Below are 25403 nucleotides of genomic sequence, written 5' to 3' on the forward strand. Positions count from 1 at the left end.
CTTGGGAGAAAAAAAAAAAACGAATGACAGTCAGTTGATTTGGAATGTATTACTTTCACATAAAACTCATAAGGTGCTAGATACTCTTTGCTTTGATGGTACAGCTTCTCCTACCTCCCCCCCCCCAAAAAAAAAAAAATAAAAAAAAATGAGGGCTTTATTGCCATAGGTACTTTTGTCATTCATGTGAGCATGTGCACACTTGTATTTCAGGTCTTTCTTAAACATGCAATTTTTTAATGGTTTGTTTGAGTTTTTATTTATTTTTTTGTTGTACTTGGGTGAAAACCAGAGTATTATAAGCTTTATGGACTTTGTACTTGACTTTTGGTGCACTTTTATGATTCTCTGGCGACACTAGATTTGTGTCGAGGGCTGATGTTCGAGTTTGTAATATCACTTACTTGAAGTGGATCCTTTGGGACTGGCCAAATGGTGATAGGGGTCGGGGGGAGGACGGCGGATTGATGATGTAGAGTCTGTCGCACTTCTGGTCTCATGATTTGATGACGTAAGGCTGTGTGCGCATGCCATTTCGAGATAGCAGAACGCAGGGCAGTGGAGAAGGAAGGGGGCGGGGGCGGGGGAGGGGGAGACACGGCGAAGTGACTCGTGTAGTTGGTCTGTTACCATGGCCGCTCTTGACCGATGGCCATGTGGTGGTAAGATAGAAGGAATGCGACGCATTTTAGAGTTTCGTGCGTAGCAAGATCATGTGACGGGGATCTTCACCAGTCACAGGCTGTGACATGGTGAAAAGTGGTGGGCTGAATGAATAAATGAATGACTGAATGAATGAATGAGTGAACAAACATGAATGATTGAATGAACTCTCAAACTCCCAATATTTGCCACAAAAAAATATCAAAAGCTGAAATACTAATAAGTCCTGTTGGTATTACCACATATCAACATGAAACATGAAAGGTTGGATGTAGGAATGTACGTAATACATCCATTCATGGATATATGGAACAATATAAGAGTCCTCATTTTTATTTACCTTTGATATTCCTTTTAATTTGGTATGAAACTTTTAATTCTTTAAAAGGGTTTTAAAAAAAAGTGCTACACGATGGTAAAAGCAAGGAGAAAGTAAAATCATGGTTTTACTTTGTACATATAAATCATCCTTTTTATTTGTGTCGTCAAACTAGTCACCATGGAATAGTGGAACAGTGCATTCTTGTTTTTCTATTGTAGATGATGTGTGATGCAGTTCATCGGAAGGGAAAGAATAACTTAGAGTTACGTTTAGTAGGCCAATTTTTGGTATCACACTAGTCACTCCCTGTGCAGTGGCAGGGAAGTCCTGTGACTGGCCTTGGTGCTGTGAAGTCGTGCAGAGCCGTCGCGTGCGTGTCCACTTTAAAGATTTGATTGTATCAGGAAATGGGGCTTCTTCTCCCCCCCCCCCCTTGTGTGTGTCTGTGTCTGTGTGTGTGTCTGTGTCTGTGTCTCTTGGTCTCAGGTGTGTCCCTTTAATTTGTTTGTTTGTTTGGGTGGCGTGACTCAGTGGCAGTGGACCGCTTCGCCATCGCGCTGCCCGGAGCCATAGCCGGAGCCACGGGCAAGCCAGGGCTTCCTGACCTGGGGGGTGGAAGTGATTAATTTGGGCAAAACTGTGCATAGGATAATGTGTGTGTGTGTGTGGAGGGATGGGGGGGGGGGGAGGGAGATGGGGGGCAGAAAGAGAGAGAGAGAAAGGGGATGGGAAGGGGATGACAACATCCTGAAGATTCAGCTTCCTTGTGCTTCTCCTAAATGAGCAAATTTTGAAAAACTTCTTTCTGATTTTGTTCAGATTTATAAATTTAGCTGTAAGTTCCATCTAATCCTCTTCAAACTGATATGCAGTAAGCAGTGTGTGAAGTGCAAATGTGCCTATTTGATGACAAAATGATAGTTTTGAGAACAATATTCCTCCAGGACGTGATGTATTAGTGAGACAAGTCATAGCTACATTTGTGTGTGTGTGTGTATGTGTGTGACTTTAACAGTTTTAATATGTAGCAGTTGTACAGTGGTATTAAACGGGTAGTGATATGCATCTGTGGGTAGTGAAGGGGAAGGGGTCATAAAAAAATTGGGGTACGCATACTGTATTATAGTTTGTCGGGGGGGGGGGGGGGGGACTCTAATTGAAAAATGTTTATGTGTGGGCATCTGATGGTGAGTCAGGAGACATCAGCCACCCAGGAACTGTTGCTGTTTGTTTCTACACCTTTTTAATTCATCCGCAAAAAACTCACAAGGATGGTCGGCACAGCAACGAGAAAGATGTCCGTGATGTTCATCAATTTTTCCTTTGTAGACCGGTATAGTCCAGCTCCAGGTCATACAATATCTAGTCTTTTGATGATGGGAATTAACCCATTTACTGACGTGTTCATATTTTATGCATCCCCATTCGATGCAGGCTGATCCAGATAACCAGAAATCTTCCCCAAATCTTGCACATCATAGCATTAACGAAATTGATATTTTAAAGGCAGAACGTAGTTTCCATACGCCTGCAGACACTGAACATTTTTGCTCTAAAATGGACACATGCGCACATTAAAGAAGTATGTGAAATAAGCTGCAATGTTGTGATCTTAGCTGAGTAACGACTGAAATGCATAGAAGTTATTCTTTTCTTTTCTAATCTTTCACCCTTGTAGAATGTTTGGTAAAATTTAGTGTTGACAGTAAGATGAGGAAAGGACGATCTGCAGTATTAGATTACTCCAAGATTTGTATGGGTTACTGCCCAAATTGCTTGGCATTTGTGTGACTTTCCATATGACACTGTGCTGGGGCATATGTTTTTTTCAAATTCTGATCATCAGTGTTTGAAACCATTTGTGCCAGGCTAGTTTACAGTGTATCTCTAGATTAATCATCCCCCCCCCCCACACTGAAAAGTGTTGTTTAAATACCAGTTGCTATACCTGTCCAACCCCATACTTTTTTCAAACCTCTAAGATTACCAATTGCCCTATTTCATACTTATTTAATTTATTATGTGCCAAGTATCTATATAAAGCTCACACTTGTCCATTGATGACACATGACCAGTATCCTTTATTTCCAGTGTGTGTTACTCAGTATAATTACCTTCGTCATATATGACCTTAAATAGCCTTATGCGTGCAAGTGAGGAAAACAAATCAAATTATAAACTTCCCACAAACAAGTAGCTTATTTGTGTGTGTATGTGCGTGTGTGTGTGTGTGTGTGCGTGTGTGTGTGTGATGTGTATGTAAACAGAGAATAATATAAAGGAGTATACGATATAACCTTGATTAGCTTGATGTGTTGTATTCCACTCGAAGGCTAAAGTTGGTTTAGGGATCCCATTGTATGACAATTCCATCATGCAATATTACACATGTGAAAGGGTGCCACTGTTTATGTTGCAGAGAGAAAGGATGTTGTTGCTTGTATAGGTGGAATCTGTGGTTGGATATGCCGCTATCATCATCATAAAAGATCACTGGTACTGGTGAGAAAATGTGCTAATGAGCACGTAGTCGTATGATGAAAGGAGATTGCATTTGGTAAAGGTAGAAGCTACAGAATTGTATAGTACAATGTGAGTGTAGGAGGTCAGTGCCATTATCGTTATACAATATTACATGAGTGAATGTACATTGTACAATGCCAGGCTTTTTATGATACAATGTATCCCACACAATGAAGGGACATTATTACTCCGTGAATGTACACGTAGAAAGGGATTTTTGAATGTAAGAAAGGGATTTTTGCATTTCATTCACTTTTATGTGATCTGAAAGTGGGATGGGGGCTTAGAAGACGTTTTCAAAAAAAAAATAGTTTTCCTGTGGAAAAAAAATGGTGTTAGGTCAGTGGATTCATGAACATGACATTTTCGAGAGAAATATCATTGTTCCGTCGTCATGGTGATGAAACTGAGAAGAATCCACAACATCGGCGAAAATGTCTGGAGCAATTTCAAAAAGTATGAGTCTGCTCTTGTAGCCAAATGGGGATTAGAGAATCTGAAGTGTGTGATGCAGTCTGTTGTAAAATTTGACAACATTCTTCAAATAACCAAATGCAATTATTCGTATTAAACACACTACACTACACCACGCCACACAATCCAATGTTTTATAAAGGCGCATCTTCTGGTTGTGGCAGAAGCTCTGATGTCACAGTCCCTATCATATGGGTGCATCTCACCTGCTGATCCTTCTACTATACACAGCACCACATCCACTGGAAAGCATAGCAAAGGTAGACAGCAGCCTTAAAACAAAACAAAACAAAACAACATCAATTAACAGTAGAAAAATAAAAGTGATAAACATTGCCTCGCAGACATTATTGGAGTTTGTAAAGTACTGCACGTGTCAAACCAGCTTTGCTGCAGTCACATGCAACTGCTCAACTTACGATTCTGAGAAGTAGTTAAAAACAAAATGGATAGAGCAAAATAATATGTAAGGTGATAGACCAAGGCCATATCAATAAAAAGCTGTTAAACTGCAACAGGCACCACAAATGGTTCCTGGGTGATGCTGTAATAGAGAGACGGCAGCACAATACTCTTGTTACACAACCTGGATTTTTATTGAAGTTCATTCCTGCGTCAACGATATTCATTTCATTTCTTTATTTCACGCCATATAATATATTTCCTGTTGTGCAAGTTTATGTAAGTTGTAAATCCATGCACATGTTATTTTTTCGCCTGTATTTTTCCTTCGTTTTTTTTTTTTTTTACTGTGAATCCTGTCAATATTTTTATGGGGTACTATTACCACTCAAACAAGAAATCGTGATATCGAATATAAAGACATGAAATTATAAGAGCGGATCAGAGACGTTTTGGTGAAATATGACCGTGGTTGATGTTATATCACTTCTGTCTCTCAAGGTACATTGTAAGCCTTTCTGTCATGCTATTATGTAAGTACCTGAAAGAGTGAACTCTTGATTATACAAAATTGGGTCACTTGAATGAAAAAACAAAAAACCCAATATTCATTTTGTGAATGAAATGATTGCTAACTTCATATCTTTCTCAGAAGTGGAAGTCTGGGTCATGCCAAAGTGCCCACACTCGAAGGAAGATTTACCCCAAATATGGTTTCTCTGATTTCAATGAATGGAGAAATATTGATAGAGGATTTTAGTACAATTTGAGGATAATATGACAGTCCAATTAAAATGATTAATTTTGGTTAAATCCACATACTGTTAACACTGAGTAAGAAGGCTTGAGGAATTTGTTGCATGTCTGCCACAGTAATGGGAAAATATTTGATACAATACAGTTAAGGAGAATATTTTTTTTTTCTGTCATAGTGGAAGAGCACTGGACATAACTCCTCCTCCTTCAGAAGGCAGGGAAATAATACTACCTTTAATGTATAATGTCAGTAGCAAGTTGAGGAATGTGCTCTTTGGAAACTAAGAAATCTTGTGAAATACCAACGAACTTCACTTTTCCTGAAAGAGGACTCTTTTGTCAAGAGAGCTCAAAATATGTCAAGACCATGGTCAATACAGATAGAGTGAATTCAGACTTTTTTCTGCAGCAGCAGCAACAACAATAACAACAACAGCAACAACAACAATATCCAGCTTACCAGTATCTAATATTCCGTCAGCGTGCACGTACCAAATGCATTTCAGTGCTTGGAATCCAGTCTGCATGCATTAGGTTTTCCCGTGTCAAGCAGTCGTGAGGCAGAGTTTCTATTGTCAGGAACAATTCTGTGGTATAGAGATGCATAGAATTTGAATATTACAGTTAGTAGACCCGTCTATTGAAGCTCTTTATGCTGCTCCATTCTTTGCTAACTGCCCACCATGAGTTAAAGTCTCAAAAAGTATGTATCATATTCCGCAAAATTTAATATACTACCTCAAAAGTGCTATGCTCCATGATTTCACTGACATTGCCTTCAAATTGTCACTGCTGTCAAGTCAAGAAATGGTATATTTGACCCAAATGCTTTAAGCAATATGCTGAATATTCAATGAAAAATTTGCAAAGTGAAACAAATTTTGTCTCTTTTTTTTCATCATGCCTTACCCCCATCTGTTTCTGAGCTCCTAAAAAAAGGTTGAGATTCCAGACTATGTAGACATTAGCTGAAATTTGTGTTTTATTTCTTTTTAAAGAAATTGTGCAGGTAGCTTGTGATGAGGAGTTTTGTATTAGTATTCTCAAAGTGTGATTGCTTCAAGAAGTTTCTCATTGCACAGCATTGTGTATTTTTGTCTGTCCTGTGTAGGATCAGACTTGTGCAACAGGACTGTAAATGAAAAATAGGCTGCTTGTGTTTTACAATTTGATTGGTATGATAGTAACATCACTAGGCGTTTTCACATCAGCCCATTAAAAATCCAAGCTCGAGAAATTTTTTGCGATTGCGAGTTAGCTCGCTATTTCATTTCTTATTCACATCAGCCCGAAGAGAATCGGCCCGAATTTTTGTCGAGCTAATTCGACAGCTGAGTATGTGCAAACAGCATCAGTAATGTGTGTGCCCTCTCAAAAATTCCTCATGATTTGTGTGCAGTTTGCCTCGATCGATCGGGTCAAACACGCTAGGCATGATGGGATGCATCACGCTAATTTCTGGAGTCGTTTTCACATTATCAAACAGCGCGCTACTATCCCGCTATTTCAGAAATTTCCCGGGTTGGACTCGAGAAATTTTCTCGATCAGAGCGATACAGATAGCGCGCTAATTTGTGTTCATATTATCAAATAGCGCGCTATTTCGCTATCGGGAAAGTCAGAAAATAGCACGCTATTTCGAAACATTGGGCTGATGTGAAAACGCCTACTGTCATGCCAACCATCAAACATTATCGATTCTTTTCTCATTATCATCATATCAAGCAAGTTGAAACAAACTGTGGTTGTTTAACAGAGAGAGAGACGTTTTGATATCACAGCTGTTGGATTTTATTTTGTCCCAAAGTCATCACATGAGGAAAAGACAGTTGAGCGTATGATTCTAAATCCAGAGACTCCAACCCCAAGCACCTTCTGATCTGGAGATTCTCCCACCTGAAACCCCTAGCAAATGGGAGATTCTAAGGGTCTAAGGGCCGGGGTCTAGGGTTCTAGATGCTCTCTCGTGCTATCTAAGGCTTATTTTTCAACATACGATGGCAATAAGTAAGAAATCCTTTCCAACGGGAGACACAGAGCCAGGGCGGGAGAAATTAAATCTCAAGCGGGAGAACAGGAGATTTTGCAAAAATGGGCTTTCGGCGGGAGATCTCCCATCGAAAGCGGGAGAGTTGGAGTCTCTGTAAATCTCTTCAGATCAAGATGACAAACTGGAGTATAATACAAGTGGTCTAGTCCAGAGTGGGTCTGGGAAACCTTGGTTGAAACCTTACCTTCATGTATCATTGCTAAATGTTTTCAAGTGCATATGTCTGAAAGAATAGTTTACGAGAATATGAAACTATACCGCAGTTAGTGGGAGGTATTCAATCTATTCCACTTGCGTCATGGATTAAATCATTATAATGCCTGTAAGTTTTATATTGAAGCAACACCGTACAATATCTTTGAGGCAGTGCTGACCTTGATTTGCAGTACACTGGACAGTCCAATTGACTGCTAATGGTCTGTCCTTGGCATATTACCAGCCTTTCCTTAATTAAAGGCAGCCCATTTGGTATGCCCCCCCCCCCCTCCCCTCCTACCAAAGTGACATTCTCTACAAACTCTGGTCTCAAGTCAAGCCTATTTCTGTAAATTATATCCACTTAAGGTTGCAGACACACAGATATACCCATCATCTCTACATATTGAGCATATCATATGAACATCATTCGTCTCTTTGTAAGCTGATGCTTTTGTTTGACTTTGTACAGTGTATTGGTTGATAGAGTAATTTCCCGTAGTCTTGTAGCAAGGCAAGGATGGGGGGGGGGGGGGGGTGAAGCCCATGCTCTCTGCTGGGCCAGTGCCAGTGAAACTGAGCCAACTAGTGAAGTGAGCCAGGAGCCAAGCGAGGGGGTTCCCCCTCCTCCACCTTGACTGAGCGATGTCATCAAGCCAATGGCATGCCAGCCAGGAGTGGTAACTACATGCTCACATGTGATATTCAGATAAATGTAACATTTTTCCCCCATTATATTTGGTATATAAAACAGATATTGACTGCTTTTATTAGGGAGCAATGTTGATCTTATTCCCCCTTGGGATCTCAACTCTATGCTGCAACTCTTGGAGTGCACTGCTTTCGGTTATAGCATCTAGTTAAGATCCCTGGGGAGATTAATGATATCAACAATGCCCCGAAATATCTGTATATTATATAATCTCCCTCCCTCTACTTTTGTTTTGATTTCTGCTTTTCGTATTACATTTTGTATGTCTTCTTATGGCATCATGAGGGACATCAGGGGCCCATTCCAATTACCCACAGTTACCATGGCGATAATAATAATGCTCCGAAGGTATATCGGTTGATCGCTGATGCATGAATTATTGCAGTCATCAGAAAATGCCCCAGATCTTGTCACCCTAACTGTAGATCAAGCATCCCCCCCCCCCTCCCCATTTCTTTGTGTTTAGAACAGCATGTGCAATGTATTCCAAAGCCACATTCTCAGATCATTCTGTATTTAATCAAAACACATTGATTAGAAAAGTCAATAGGTCATTAGAATAAGGCTATGTCATTTATTTATTTTTTCTGTCATTTTGCTTTACTTTTAATCGTACAGTAGATCAATGTTTTATGGATTTGATATACATTTGATATAGCAATTTGATATCTTTTTTATGGATTTGTTATCCACTACATGTGATATTTGTAATTAAATCATTTTGTATAGTGCAGCAAAAAAAAGTATAAAGGAGCTCTAGCAGTGTAGTAGAATAAGTACATAATGTAGATGTAATTTCTGTGTTCAACAAACGATTTTATCGTCATTATCATCATTATCTTATTCCAGTATTGCAAGCAATTTACAGTGTTTGTATTATCAAAGGTGTAGCTGTGGAAGTAGAAAATAGAGCAATGCCATGAAGTGCATGAGATCGTACTGATGCCGTGTCAAAGCTTGCAGATACCTTCAAGTTGAAGATGATATACACTGTACACTCAAACCTGCTTTTAGTGGTTACCTATCTTTAAAGACCACCTGTTTATACAGACCCCTAACAAATTTCCAGTCATTCCACTGAAAAGAAAAGACAAGAATAATGACTAAGCGTTTGAATCATGTCAACTAGAATTGTGGAAGATAGCTGTGGTCGACTTGACCAGGGTATTCTGCACAGCAGTGAAACGTGCCTGCATTTTGGTGGGGTGACGTCATATATGTAGCTAGCCCCTGAAATCCGCACCCCGGTCAGACCTTAAAATTGCGCTTTACACGAAACGCCGGGCAGTGACAGTATTTATAGCTCATCCCGGCGTTAGTCAGTGGTGACTCCCGAAACCTCAACTCTGAGTCGGCAAAGAGGGAGGCTGTTCGGGAACGTTGAGGTGATATGGTACACTCTGAAGCGTCTCCCTCCCCGTTGCCGCGAAATCTGACTCGCTTCCTTGGTTGTTACTTTCTTCTATAATAATGGAAATGACTGTGACTGTTGTAATGACCCAAACGGGAAAAATCAGAAAACACACACAAGAGGGCTTGGATCAATGCATTGTGACAAGATCAAACTAAGTGACATCCATTATGAAGATGTTTGTAGCAAACATGTAGTATTTCATGGTGTTGAAATTTAGTGGATTTCATGCTCTACTGAAGCACAGTTGTAGCACAGTAACTCAGTGATATCTTTGGGAGATGTCAAGTCATGCACAAAGTATCTTTCAGTTGCAAGTTTTATACCAGTGAACCTCACAATATTTGGCTCGGTGCAAAAAAAAAAAAAAAAATTATCTCACAAAAGTTTCAACTTTTATTCTGATATACTGAATGAAGGTTAGCCCATATTCTGTCCGGGTGTTTCATAAAGCTGCTCGTAAAGTTACGAACAACTTACGAGCGACTGGTGATCAGTTCTTGTGCTGAATTCTGAAAATTCTGATAAGTACAATAGTGTATGGCACATCAGAACTGATCACCAGTCGCTCGTAAGCTGTTCGTAACTTTACGAACAGCTTTATGAAACAGGGCCGTGTGTTCTTGTTGGATGAAACCTTTGCTATATCAATGTGAGCAAAGTCGTCTCCTGCTTTGTGAAATATTGTATAGACCATCCTAAATAGTTGAGTGTAGCAGCTGCAGGCAATCAGATCTGAAAAGAGTTTCATATTCAAATCATGAAGGATATATGACATGGTTTCAGTGATACAATGTATTTTGTACATTTTGAGTTTCTCTGTGTGAGTGCGTCACACAAAATGATAAAGTCTGTTTCATGGAGAGGGAACATGCATAGTACATGGAATGGTCAGGATTCAAGATGATGAGTACATGTCGTGTACATGACGCAGGCCCAAAGATAAGGCGCTCCTGCATTTCAACTAATGTGTCTGACTAACGGCATTGTGGGAATGATGACTAGTATGGGAGGGAATTACAGAATAATCTGTCATAAGGGTTTGGTCTGCTTTTGAGGAAGGTCGTAAGTTCATCAAGGGTTTTTTATTTTAAAATCTTCCCCTCCCCGAAAAAAGCATTTCAAACCCTGAGGTTAGAACAGTCTGTACATTCCCAATTAAACAAAAGTCACCATATGCTCTGTTAGATATTATTAGTCAGAGTACTTTGGGGAGTTAACACATACACTGTTACCTCAACTTGAATTTTTGGAGTAGCCGTTTTTGCAGCATCACCAACAAGTGCTCCACTGGCTGGCCACGGACAAATGTACATGCAGCTCGTTTGCACCTCACATGCGCAGTCCGTACCCAATGGCGTGCCTTGATTTAATCGTGCACTGCTTACCCACATCAACAACAAAAAGTTATCCCACGAGTGAACATTTTCAAGATTCCTCTACCCTTGGGAAAGATTACCTATTATTGACCATTATCTGATACATGCTTTATCTCATCATGAACCTGTATTTGACTTTTAAACCAATAACACTATATTTTGCATAATTACAATGTATGTGTGATGGATGACAGCTCTTAATGAACATCAGTGCAATATGTTTGTATTACTGTAAAAGTGGAAATTTTCGCGGTGTTCATATTTTCGCGCATTTCACGCAACCAGAAACTAGCGCGAAAATAAAAGCACGCAAATATTTTTGCTTGCCATATGTGCCTGTGCGTGATGTCTTGATTCCGCGGAATTAAAAACACGCGAAACTCTTCCGACCCGGCCAAGTGCGAAAAATTAGTCACGCGAAAATATCCACTTTTACAGTATTTGAAAATAGGATTCATGAATTGAAAGACGAGATAATTTCTATTTTAGGGTGACATATAACTCACTCAAACTGGATTTTTCTTCTGCGTTACAAAAGAAAGTAGAAATTTAGTTCTCTGCTATGTTTGACAGATAAAAAATAAATATTGAAGTTATAAAAGTCTGTAAAAAAAAAATATGGAGACAAGGATTTAAACTCCATGCAACATCCACTTTGAAGAGATCATCAGATTATCCTGAAACTTTGGCTGAATGGTATTTGCTCATTATGCATACTGCAGTCATGATTATCAGAGGTACTGCTGCATGGTGACAAAAAAAAGAAGAAGTTTTGTCGGGGTTTCAGGTACTTACACACTTACACATATGTGGGCCTCATGAATAAAGCAGAATAGCAAGAGAGAGGGAAAATATGGCAGATTTATTTATTAAAAACTTTGAAAAGACTCTCCTTCCTCTTCATGTGTCAGATGTTTTGATAGGTTTTGTGATGCATGGTCTCGTATATAATGGGCCTAGGATGCGGAGTACTGGAGTGACATGTAACGGATGGTCTGTTCTCTTCTCTTTCTCTCACCAGGTATGATTCGACTCTGCAGGTCAGATGCTACAGGTCTCCAGTCCCTCCTCGGAATTCTCTGCGTCCACAACGACGAAAACAGAGTAAGTCTCCTCCACCCCATCCCCCGGTCATCTCTGGTCATTTGTCCATCTCATCTTCCACGCGGCAGAGGAAAATGTATCGTCCTTTGCTGAAACTGTCAAAGGCACTGTGACGTGGACATATGTAACATGAACAGACAAAAATGTGACAGTCTTGTCTGTCCATGTTACATATGTTCATCACTAAGTCTAGAAATGCTATAAAACACAGGGTTCAACAGAATTTGAGTGCTGTTATTATCTTTTCTAATCAATATTAGGCCATTCAGTTTAATTTTCAATAAACATTCATTATTTGACCTTGTACATGTATGTTAGTACATACACAGCGCTCTGTCCAGCATTTACGTACGTTACCCCCAAATTTTTCATTTTAGCAAAAATTTGAATACCTTTGCTTCTTTGAAGCAATTCTGGGCAAAATTATCTCTCATTATAAAACTGTTTAAATAAAGAATTGGTATTGTATTGGGGGTAATGCACTTTAGAAACAGAAAATGAAGCGACATCCCTGAAATGTACCCTTTTACTGTGGAAATGCCCATATAGATAGATAGATAGTGTAGATAGATAGATAGATAGATAGATAGATAGATAGATAGATAGAAAGATAGATAAATAGATAGATAGATAGATAGATAGATGGATAGATAGATAGATAGATAGATGGATAGATAGATAGATAGATGGATAGATAGATAGATGGATAGATAGATGGATAGATAGATGGATAGATGGATAGATAGATGGATAGATAGATGGACAGATGGATAGATAGATAGATAGATAGATAGATAGATAAATAAATACATAGATAAGATAGATAGATAGATAGATAAATAGATAGATAGGTAGATAGATGGATAGATAGATAGGTAGATAGATAGATAGATGAATAGATAGGTAGATAGATAGATATAATTAGATAGATAGATAGATAGAGAGAGAGAGAGATAGACAGAGAGAGTGAGAGAGAAACAGATAGACATAGAAAGATAAAGGTAGAGAGAGAGACACAGAGAGAGAGAGAAACAGAAAGAGAAACCAATATAGAGGGGACACACACACACACACACACACACACAAAGAGAAAGAGCAACCAAGAAAAGGAGAGAGTTAGAGACCATGCAAAACTGTATAAACACCAGTTTCACAGATGCTTCCTGAGTGAGTTTGCCCATGTCATGCCTGTTTGTCACATACCAACGGTAATTGAAATTCTTCATGTTATACGTCAAAGACTTAAGGGCCTTCTCTGACGTCAAGCTGATAAAGACCATACAACAGTTCTCTATGAAAAGTGAATGCAATCATTTTCAAGGATTTCTAATCTTGTTTCCCCATTCACACTTACTTGTGAAACAAATCTTTTCACGAAAAATCCTCTTGTTTTTGAGTAGCTGTGCACAATTCTTGCTACATGTACATGATAAGTGAGAATTGTATACACTGGATGCTACTTTTTAATAATCTACTAGTCTCATATACTTCACTCCATGCCATAATATTTGTCTATCTGTTTTTTAACTGTTTCAGCAATATGTACAAATAATGGACCAATAAAAATACCCATCACATGTATCTTCTTTGACGTAAGGTGTTTAACATATATGTCAAATCAAGTGATGTGAGAGGAATTGAATGCTTCTTGACAACTTGTCATTATAATATTTTGTTTTTGTTTTTTTTTTCTCTCTCTGTCTTTATTTCTACGTCACCTTTACAGAGATACCTCCTAGAAGTACTTTATGACATTTTCTATTTGCCAATTCCTGATTGGACAAGCAGCTTTCCAGAAGCCCTTCAAAGCATAGGTAAGCTTTCTGAAGATATCTTTGAACTGATCAAGTCCCGAGAACACATTTTCATGGGTTTGTTATATTATCTGTATTAATATTCTTACAGCCCATTGTTAACATATTGTAGCATTCATGAGATAAAAACAAAATGTATGTTTTCCTTTAATCCTGTTTTGATCACATGCTTCTTCTTTTTTTGCATGCAAAATTATCAAAAACCTTCAAACTGTTTAATTATCAATTCATAAGTTGGCAACATATTGTGTTTTTATGAACACTGGACATTTTGATGGAGTATTGGGGAAATGTAAACAGTCTAATTAGAATGTAGTTTCAGTGTTATTTTCCAGCATTTCACATAAGTGTTATGAATATACATTATAGGTGTCCAGCGACAGAGATTTTCACATGTTAGGCTTCAAAATATGAAATAATTCCACAAGTGACAGTCTTAATAATGGAAGTTTATCAGTGGTATATATTTTATGTGTACTGTATAACACATTTTGCTGTGTTTCCAAGGGCATAGAAAAGTAAAAAAGTGCTGCATACACACACACACACACACACACACATATATATATATATATATATATATATATATGTATGTTTCATTTGCTGTGGGGGGGGGGGGGGGAGCGGTTAGTGGGGTGAATTATATTTTTGTGGACTGTTCTGTTTTGATCCTATTGCCAAATGATAACAGCTTCCTTATTATTAGTGGCATAGTGAAGGCAAGCAAACATGCTGAAATCTGTTTTGATTTTTCCCCCCTTTTTGGTTCCGTTATTGTTTTTTCATCTCCACGTTCATCCGGACAACAAGACTCTTGCCAAATGAAATCCAGCTGGTCACTGCAGGAAGGGTTCATCGTGGCCGAGGCCATGGACTTACTGCCCAACCGGGCCGTGACGAGGCCCAACCTGACCGAGAACCACCTGGCCCTACTGCTCCTAGCCTTCATCAACGCTGGACTCCTGGAGGTGAGGTCTACACGTCGTAGCTCAGGACTTCTGCAGTCTCTAAAGCTTCTGTCACTCTGGCAAAATATTGTGAAGTTTGCTCGTCCATCCACACTGGCGGCCAAACTTGTCAAAGTTTCTTTTCTCAAAGTTTGGATCACTGGTGCACAAGCATAGCATAGAAAAAAATCACGCCGTCTGACAGCTAATGACTGTGATTTAATAATGCAGACGTGTACATCCCAATGATTAAGTTCTATTGAGGCACAGCCTGCAAACAGGTGGTGGACTGGTCACATGAAAAAGTTTGCAAAGTTTCAGTTGTGTGTGTCTAGACTGCACTAACTTCGAGAAGATTTGGGGGGGGGGGGGTTCAGGAAATTTGCTTTGTTAGAGTGGGAAGTTAATTACAAGAAGTTTTTGAGAAGTTTTTGGGAAGTTTGCGGTCACACTGTCAAAACTTTGAGAACTTGACCTTCAAGAACTGAAACTTGGTGATGTTTTGTCAGTGTGACTGCGGCTAAAGAGTGGAATGGGATCTTCAACCCAATCTCCATCCCATCCCCACCACCTTCTCCCCCTTTTGTTTTAGGCGTGACAGATTTAATATAGCGAGCGTTCGGCCGCGTGGGGAATGCTCGCGTTCCTCCTTTTGTTAGGGGACGCCCCTATTCCTCCTGCGTGCAGAATGGGGGGTTTAATCCCTCTATTCATCAGCCTAATGAGGGCGTTCCTTGGACGCAACAGAACGGGCTTGCTCACAAGTCGCATTCATGGCGTTCCTCTCCGCTTTAGGAACGCAAGGATTATCCCAACCACGTGCTTTCCGCGCACGGCTTCACCTTTGAAAAGAACAATTTGCGCCGGCAAGTGCACAATTCACGGTGGACGCCAGAATTCCACATCGTTCTTGCAAGTTAAAATAAATCGCGTGGCAAAAACGAGTGAGAGAAATCGCGCACTTCAGACAGTTAAACGATTGCGACTCCACATGCTCGCATACGCTACGGAGTAACATTGCACGAGTTCGCAAAATTCTCACGACTCGCAGTTTCCAAGCGTCATGAACAGGATTGGTATTCCAAAAGTTTTGCCAAAGTTTTGCGATTATTCACAAGCAATAATTCACAAGCGAGAAGTTGCATTCTGGTTTACTTTTCGATGACATTAGTCAAGGCTCGACACTTACGGGGCCACCAAAAATGCGCGTCGGGCCACCGAAATTTCAGAAATGAAGATTTTGGTACGATCGGGCCACCAAAAAAGTCGGATGTTTGCCTTTACTTTCGAAAATGAACAGCGGTAACAATCGGCTCCGTAAGATGCTAAAATAGATGTCAGATGTTTACTCTTAATTTTGGAAATGAATAACGGTAATATTCGACTCCGTATGATACTAAAATAAATGTCGGATGTTTGCTTACACTTTGGGAAATTAATGACGGTAAGAGTCAGCTCCGTACGGTGCTTAAATTAATGTCAGATAATTGATTTTGCCTTCGGAAATGAATAAGGATAACATTCGGCTCCGGAAGATGGTGAAATAATTGTCGAATGTTTGCTTTGACGTTCAGAAATGAATAATAATGATATTCAACTCTGTATGATGATAAAATAAATTTCTGATGTTTGCTTTTATGTTCGAAAGTAAATAGCAATAACATTCAGCTCCGGAAGATGCTAAAATAAATGTCGAATGTTTCCTTTGACGTTCGGAAATGAATCAGAGTAATATTCAATTCCGCATGGTGATTAAATAAATGTCGGATATTTGCTTTACTTTCGAAAGTAAATAGCAATCACATTCGGCTCCAGAAGATGCCAGAATAAATGTCAGATAATTGCTTTTACTTTTGGAAGTGAATAGCAGTAACATTCTGCTCAATACCATGCTAAAACAAATGTCGGATTTGTTATTCCACACTGCTCGATTGATAAAAAAAAAAAAAAAAAAAACTGTTACGATTCGCTAAAGTTTGTTATTATGCTGAAGGTTCGCTTTTCTTTTTTATATAAGTTTCGAAATTTCGGACGTTATATAGCTGATACGAAAACGAAGTTTCTTACCACGAATATGATAATTTCTTTACAGATAAACGACCCACTTTTTTTCCATTTTCGGATGAATGAACCATCTGAATATTTTTTTTTTCCCGGAATGATGAATATCGTGCAAAGAAGTAAACGATGTCACGTTCAGAAATAAACCCATATATTCCCGTCACAGGAAAAGATTCGGCGTTTTTAATTTTCTTTTAGCCAAAAATGACATAAGTTTCGTACCATGCACGTAATTCATTCTCACATTTACGAACCTTCGGAATAATGCCACAAATGGTATTAACGAGCCCTAATACAATTTTGGATTAACACATTACATAAGGCATATCAAATTTGCGTGTTTTGCGGGTTCAGCAAAAAGAACCATCGGATTTACGAACCTTATTCTTCTTTCGGAATAATGAACATAAGGCAAAGGAAATAACGATGCCATAATAGGAATTCAAATTATTTTCTTGCCTCAAAGATTTTCCATACTTATTTTCCGAACTACTAACCCCCAATGCCAGACTAAAAATCCGAAAATTAGATAAGCTCTGCTTTCTGATGTTTTGTTAATCCCAGAAATTAAAAGGAACAAGTTGTGTTATTCGTTTTCAGAGTAACGTAATTAATTTAATATCCCGATAAATGCACCCTTAGAATCACAAAATTCGTGCGGTTTCGGATTAATGAATCGTATTTATTTTTCACATTAACGAATATCAATACGGCAGAGGGAATTTTCGAGAATATTATAGCGAATCTTATTTAACTTTCGCATTACAAGAACCTTACAGGTGCAACGAACATCAAAATATAAGAACGATGTCAAACTAAAAATTGAAACTGTATAGTTGCTTCAAGAATTTTACCTCCCGTCTATATTGCTTTTCCGATCTAAATCTAAAAATGAAATAAAACAAAACAAAACAAAACACGATGAAACGCACTATTATTGCCGAACATAGAATACATCCCCATAGGTGGAACAAAATAACAACAGAAAAAGATGCAGAGAGAGAATGATGGGCGGGAGAATGGTCTAGGAGGTCGAAGATCTTTTGTGTGTGTGTGTATGTGTGTGGAATTGAATATTACATGAACATGTTGTGCACAGAAATCTGTCAAAGTCTGTCAAAGTGTGTCAGAGTCACGAGAAATCAAGTTTTAGTTATGCCTATAGATATGTGGATTCTACAGACTCTAAAGCTACGTTTACACCATGTTCCTGGCGGCCACGTTGTATTTGCCTGAGATGCAGTGCGCTGTGGGTATACTAGTATATGCAGTTGAGACATTCTCCTGTTCCCCCCCCCCCCCCACCTTCGCATTCTAAGTCTTGTTCGGATCGTTCCAGTCCTCGCCCCGGCGAACTTCTATAGCTATCACACGCTGTTCTCACGGCGTCTGATCAGGCTATAGACTATCAATATTTTCCGTCCCGTCCCGCTGCGGACCGCCTCCAAGTTTTGTTAGGGTCTATTACGTGCCGTCGTGTTTCATTGCATTCATCCCATTTTATCAAGGCATACAAAATTCCTCATTAGCACCGGGACTGCCGTGGCAATTTTTTTTAACAGTTTAAGAATGTGACACGGCATCCACGGCAATCACGGCCTGTCACATTTGCCTATCTCGTCTCACAGCGTTGTTTCACGTCCGTCCCATTTTGTCCGTGATGGCCTGAAATGTGACTGCCGTGGTTGCCGTGAACATGTGTAAACGCGGCTTTTAGCTTTACATAATCCAATTCCACATCCCTTTAAACCTTAAATACGAATATTTGTACGCTATTGTCAGTAGTTCACTTTCTAAAAAGCAAAAACAAACGAACAACCAAACAAACGAACGAACAAGTAAACAAACAAAACCATGACAATCTCTTAAAATTCAGGTTCTGTTTCCGTTCAAGCTCACAACCTGATTCTTTCCCTAAACGAAACAATACAGCAGTCGTTCTTTATAGCGACGCACGACGGCGTTTACGCTCCTCCTCTGTCACTTCATAAGGCGAAAGCATTCTATATGAGGAGTCAAAGAAAATCATCCAATTATAAGACGGTATCTATCATCGACCAATACGGCAGCCTGATGTGAACTTCGGTGTGTTTGTGTCCGTGCCGCAAAATGAATACGTCGGTGCGCTTTTGTGTGTCGGGTGCATCTTTAGCAAGGAGCTACAAGTTTTGTTGCTTGTAGCTCCATGGCTGTTATTGCTGCCCCAAAACAAGGGAAGCAGAAGAAAAATGGCATACCTGCTATTAAGAAAAGCCTCTTTTAAACGAGGATGTTTCTTGCTGCTATTCCCTTCCGATTGTAAAAACTAAAGAGGGTGCTTTATAAGCAATTATGAATACCTGAATTGAAAGGACCAGAGGATACCCATTCTGTAGGCGACGTAAAAAGCATAGGAAAGCCAATTGAGACAATTGGTGCTGGTCAGTCGTCTGCCGAGATCATGGTAATTGCATGTACAACAGTACTATAAACTATCAAAATTAATGTATTATACACACGAATGTAACATTGATACATATCTTTCTCATAATCTGTCACTTTGAAACACTGCATAAAATATGAAGTACCACTGACTTGGTTACTTAACTCAGCATGACATTAAAGCTTTCTAGTACAGTGTATCACATTATTGTGTTACGGGGGGGGGGACGTTTAATAAATCTGTTTGTACAGTTACGAACAACTTACGAGCGACTGGTGATCAGTTCTGATGTGCTATACTTATCAGAATTTCCATAATTCAGCACAAGAACTTATCATCAGTCACTCGTAAGTCGTTCGTATCTTTACGAACAGCTTTATGACCCCCCCCCCCCCCCTTTCACTGCGTTTCAAGCAGTGGAATATAATTATATCCTAACAAATATATAATAAGATTAAGGCATTTCGTTTTCTAGTTCACGAACTTTCGGAATAACTTTTTTATTTTGTGTGTGTGTGTTCTTGAATATTCATCAAAACGAACTTAATTGCATTCTATGTGATTAACGAAATTTTGGAATAATTAATTGCAGACAGAGATGAAAATGACCGTTACTGTTTCTTGCATATTTCTCAGTTTTTATGTTCACAACGATGTTCCTCGCTTTGTGATTAATATACGTTTGGTCCATCCATTGCGTTTCCCGCAAGCTTGAAAAAGGAGCTAAAATTCACGCAAGGAGACGGGTTTTCTTCCACGAGAGACAAATCATTTGTAGAAGATGCACCGTCCTTCCCGCCTGTTATAAAGATAACCTATCATACACTATATACGGCTAGCACTGTATGTAGTACTGAAGAATTTTTTTCCTGGTGAGAGTCGGTAGACTTATCCGTTCCAAGCGCGGGTAAATTAGTAAGTCTTCTCTCAGGACATTAGGTTTTACCCAGAACTTTACGGAATCCGCATATCGTCTTGCTGACCTATAAGAAAATAAGCCCAAACATTACATTTTGCCAGTTAACAAATAGCCAGGTTAATTATTGTTGCACAAGTTGTCATTATAATACGCTTTGCAAAAAGTAGGCTTACTTTCAATCTTCACTGATGAGCTCTAAACAGCCCATTACATAACCAGGGAAGAGGGATAATTACATTCATAGTTTAAATGAGTTTTCTTAACCCGTTCCTCCCATAATTCTCCAAGAGCCTGAAATGCTCAAAAGCGAGATTCTCTTTGCAGGTCGACTTGAGAATGGACAGGTTGGTATTCCTCCTGTGCGGAAACAGTCAAGCTGTAGGCCTATTATGACAGTATCCCCTTTCCATGGTCAACTACAATACCATGTGCCATCAAACAATGAAAGTATTGATCGGGCACCAGGTATAGGTATGAATAGACATTGCGCTAATGGGCTCACAAACTCTTTTGTTGTACACAAGAATATTGTCACTGGAGGCAAGTATCTACTGAGCTGAGCCTCTATCGCTGTGTACATCTTAATTCGAGTTTTATTGCGAAAGAAGCACATATACGCGAAGTTAGTAACGGCAATGCACAAAACACAAAAATCTTGAGAGCTTTTGAAAGAGCGGGATCCGAAACATGGACCCGTTTCTAGACACTGTACGTTTTAAATTTGATATGAAAAAAAACAAACGCATATTCCCCAAAGTGCATGCAAATTTGCGATTTAAATTGAAGTGCGTTGCTGTGAAGATATGCGTGTGAATTCGTATGATTCTGTCGAGATAATTTTTCAGTGCCGACTGAGTTGAAAGAGGATGTGTGATTTTCCTTCCCTAAGTCGCCATATTTTTATTTGTTTTGCTTACATTTCTATTGCCATACTCTGAAAATGAATTGTTCTCGCGCTCCGATTCGCAACATTACCGCTCTGTGATGTACGGCGCGGGCCAGTCTGAAATAAAAACAAGAAAAATTGTTAATCCGGAAACGACATCTTTGGGATTACTATAACCTTCGTAAAGATAAACATCTTTCCATCGTCGAACTTATTTAACTTTGGACTGAGATTTAAACCTTCGGAATAGCGAACTACAGTAACAATAATTTGCTACTATTTTTTTCATCGACATTTCGTGAAGCACGATGCGTTTCGGTAGTTTGAAACGTGTTAATGTTGCGATGTCTTTCCCCTGCTAGTGCAGACTAAGTTCAATCATGGCGAAAGTTCCGTTACGAAATAAAAAATGATTCAAGTCTTTTCAACAATAACACGCTTCGGTTTATAGTTTTTATGCGTTTAAACGCAGTTTTTAGTTTCGTACAAAAACCGCAAGTCTTTTCTGCAACGCTCTTGCGTTTTAGATACAGCGTTGCTTGTGATTTGATGGACTTGCATTTGACTATTAGAATTAGTGTTTAAACGCAATTGAGTTTAAGTTTCTTACAATTTTCTAGTGTCGGATGATTATGAAATGCAAGTCTTTTCAGCGTTCCGTGTTTGATGGACTTGCATTTGATTTTGGGGGTTGCGTTTAATTCTTAATTTTGCGTAAGAAGTAAAAAATAATGCAAGTCTTTTCAACAATAACTCACTTCCGTAGATGTTTAGAGATGCGTTTAAACGCAGTTTCTTATAATTTCGTACAAAAAGTATGTCTTTTCTGCAATGCTCTTGCGTTTAAATACAGCGTCGCGTGTGATTTGATGGACTTGCATTGGATTTTTAGAATCGCGTTGAAACGCAACTGAGTTTTAAAGAAGTTCCCTACAATTTTCAAGTTTCGTATATCAAACGCAAGTCTATTCAGCGTTCCGCGTGATGACATGGACTTACAATTGCATTTGATTTTCAGAGCTGCGTTTAATTTTTAATTTTGCATACGAAAAAACAAACAAAATAATGCAAGACTTTTCAACAATAACGCACCTCCGTAGATGTTAAGAGATGCTTTTAAACGCAGTTTCTCTATAGTTTCTTACGAAAACCTCAAGTCTTCCCTGCAACGCTCTTGCGTTTGAATACAGCGTTGCGCGTGATTGATGGACTTCATTTGATTTTTAGAGTTGCGTTTCAACGCAATTGAGTTTCAGGTTCATACAACTATTTTCTAGTTTCATACTATATCAAACGCAAGCCTTTTGGCAGCAACGCACTTGCGTTTATGTGCAAAGTTGCTCGTGATTTGATACACCTGCATTTAATTTTCAGCTGTATTTAATTACATGTAGACTAGTTGCATTTGATTAATTTTCTAAAAACGGGCCCAGGTTTCTATTAACGCTTCGGAATAATTAACGTTAGAATATTCGGATAAACAGAAACACCTACACGTGTATTTCATGTTCTGATAATGATTTTTTGCTAGGACCTTTATGTGTACAAAGTTTTTGCGTTTTGAGAATAACGAGCAGAAAAGGGGGAAAGTGAACTGCTTTGGGTAGCCAACTACATGTAATTCTCCAATGTAAATGAATGTATGCCCTTTCATTTCTGGCGTACAAGACAATATGACGCATGGCGCGAACGCTACCACGCCATACACTAGGGAATTACCGATTAGAAATGCAGCGAATCAGAGCGGGAAAACGATTTATTCTTTTTTAAGAGAATGGCGATAAGATTTTGAGCGAAAAATTATGTCGACTTAGACGAGGGAATAAACACGTATTTCAGCTCAGTTGGCACTAAAAAATCAGGTCGACTTACGCGAGTTGTGGACTTATAAATGTCGACTAAGACGAAGAAATTTTCAAGGAATAACAAGACAAAAATCGGGACTTTTTTATCGTGTCGACTTAAGCAATGTCGAGGTTTACTGTACTAAAGCTCCATAGTTTCAGCAGAGCCAGATGTGTATGTACCTCCCTGGTTTCAGGAAGGAGGTACTAGGCGAGCTCGCCTGGTACCTCCTTGGTTTCAGGTGCAGGGAGCTCTCATCAGCTAGCTCTCGCCAACTACAGCACGTGTCTCCAACAGCATGCACGTATCACACAGCACAGGGTTACTAATACATGTACTATATACATAGACCCTCTTCCCTCCCAGGCCCCATGCAATTGACACGATGTTTACGACCCATTCAGCGCGTACGCAAATTCCTTTACCCTGCGGTTTTTGCCTGGCGGCAAACCTGCTTTGAAGTTCCTGGAAATTTCCACCAGCTTGTTGCCTGGCTGGCACGGCCATGGGTGTCAAGTTTCCGTCAATCTACCTAGCTATTGTGAATGTTTTTCTTATACACTTGTCACTTCATTACACACATTTTGCTTCACCTGAGAAGCTGCTTACAAGAGTGGTCTCACGCTCATGTAAGGGGAACAAATACTATATTTCGGATACTATTTCAGATACTTCTTGATTACGCCTCTCATCGACGCAAATTAAGGTAATCACAGCGTTACTAACGCGTAATAGTGCAATGCCTTTCGTGTTTCATTTGTTTGCTAGTTTGTCCGTTTTTTTAAGCTTCCATGAAATCAACTGTGTAAGTGTTAAGCACAAGACAAAGGGAAGACTTAATCCGGGCGTTCCCGAACGCTGGCTACATGGAGCGATGGCTTCGTGGTCGATTGGGTGCAGTGAAGTTGACGCTATTGTGTTCGAAACAAAGGCACTAAACAAAAGACTTTTAAGCTGGCGTTCCCGGAACGCGGACGGCATGGGCGCATGCCAAGCTCGTGCCAAGCTGGCTACTTAACAGATAAGAAGGCATGCCGGACGCGGGCGAACGCTCGTGAGATAAAATCTGTCACGCCTTACCAAACCTTGATGGAGATTGAAAGGGGGTTGGACGAGGTATACATGTACAAGGCAGGGACAGTCAGCTAATATTATCATGGGGGGAACTACTCCTACACGTTGTACCTGCCTCACCCTTCTCCCGTTTCCCAACTCTCAGAGATTTTTTTAGGAGTTTGTTGGATATTTTGTAGGCACTGTTAAAGTGGAATATTAAGAATATTTCTTCCCAGATCATGTTCTACCAGTACACACATCACAGGGACTTTTGTTTGGTCAAGCAAATTGGGTCGGTCATCTATGCAAATGAGCACAAGTTTGAATATGATGCACCGTGCCCAGCTACAAGATGGAAGCTCCTGATACAGGGTTGATGGTTGATCATTCTTGACAGCCAGGCTGCTCAATTAATGTTTTTGTTGTTTGAAGAATTTTTCACAGTTTTTGGGGATGTTTTTTGTTTGTTGGTTTGTTTGTTTGTTTTTTGTATACGGGGAGGAGGAACAATCATCATTTTAAGTTGCATGCAATGATTTGATCAGTATAGGATGGTAAGTGACCCTCTCTTTTTATGACCATTCATTTTTTTTCCCTTATTGTTCTCCCATTGGCAGAGTCTGGTGGAAGTGGTAACATCCGACAACGAGAATTTGTCCATCCAAGCCACCATTCTGCTTGGGGAATTACTGTACATGGTAAGCTTCACATCAATGAGTGCATTAGCCCAAATGGGCCTGTGAGCTCACATAACAATGTTTAATGTGGTAACTTTTGTATTTCTGGAGCAACTCGGAATGGCAGCGTGGCAGATACAAACAGGGTAAAAACAGGCAGAATATAATTGAAGGTACCAAAACACCAAATTGTTTTGTAGGATTATACTTGTATGAGCAAAAATGAATCAGAAAAGTTTGGATTATTTTTTTTTTGAAGATTACATGATAATCATGGTAAAGTCAAGTGTCAATGTGTTGATAGATTGAGGGTTGAAGTAAGAGAATGGATTAATGCTAACGCGGGGTTAGAAATAACATTTCCAACAGAAAATAAATTATTTGGTTTTTGGGGTATTAACAATTCCGCATTGAATTGTATTACTATGCTTGTAAGATATGAAATTTATGTTTGTAAAATAAAAAGAATAATACCTCGTTTTGATTTATGTAAAGATAGTATAAGGGAATGTTATGATAAAGAAAAATTTATTGCAAGAAATAATCATAAGTTGCAATAGTTTCAGAAAAAATGGTGTCTGTTTAGACACCTGCTTTCTTGATATGTATTATATGATGATCTGAGTCATGATATTCTGTTGGTTGTTTTTCAAAGTATTTTATTTGAAATATTATGATGTATTATGTGTTCATATGAATATATGTTTGATGTAGAATTATAAATATCCCAGTGGGGAAAAAAAATGGTAAAGTCAATTTCATTTTCTGTCCAGCATTCTCACTTT

The 25403-nt window shown here is 39.1% G+C and overlaps 1 protein-coding gene across 1 annotated transcript in view; it reads left to right on the top strand.

The window, feature by feature from the left end:
* Window positions 1-25403, top strand: part of LOC139723716 (rapamycin-insensitive companion of mTOR-like) — a 127103-nt gene that overhangs the window by 69961 nt on the left and 31739 nt on the right. Inside the window, exons 10-13 of the mRNA XM_071634938.1 lie at window positions 11909-11991; window positions 13718-13805; window positions 14616-14773; window positions 24559-24639. Of these exons, the coding sequence (XP_071491039.1) occupies window positions 11909-11991; window positions 13718-13805; window positions 14616-14773; window positions 24559-24639 (410 nt within the window). The remainder of the gene's footprint in view (window positions 1-11908; window positions 11992-13717; window positions 13806-14615; window positions 14774-24558; window positions 24640-25403) is intronic.

The sequence above is a fragment of the Diadema antillarum genome, unplaced genomic scaffold, assembly GCF_040938485.1.
Source record: "Diadema antillarum isolate AM-2024a unplaced genomic scaffold, OU_Dant_1.0 scf00000197, whole genome shotgun sequence".
Taxonomy (NCBI): domain Eukaryota; kingdom Metazoa; phylum Echinodermata; class Echinoidea; order Diadematoida; family Diadematidae; genus Diadema; species Diadema antillarum.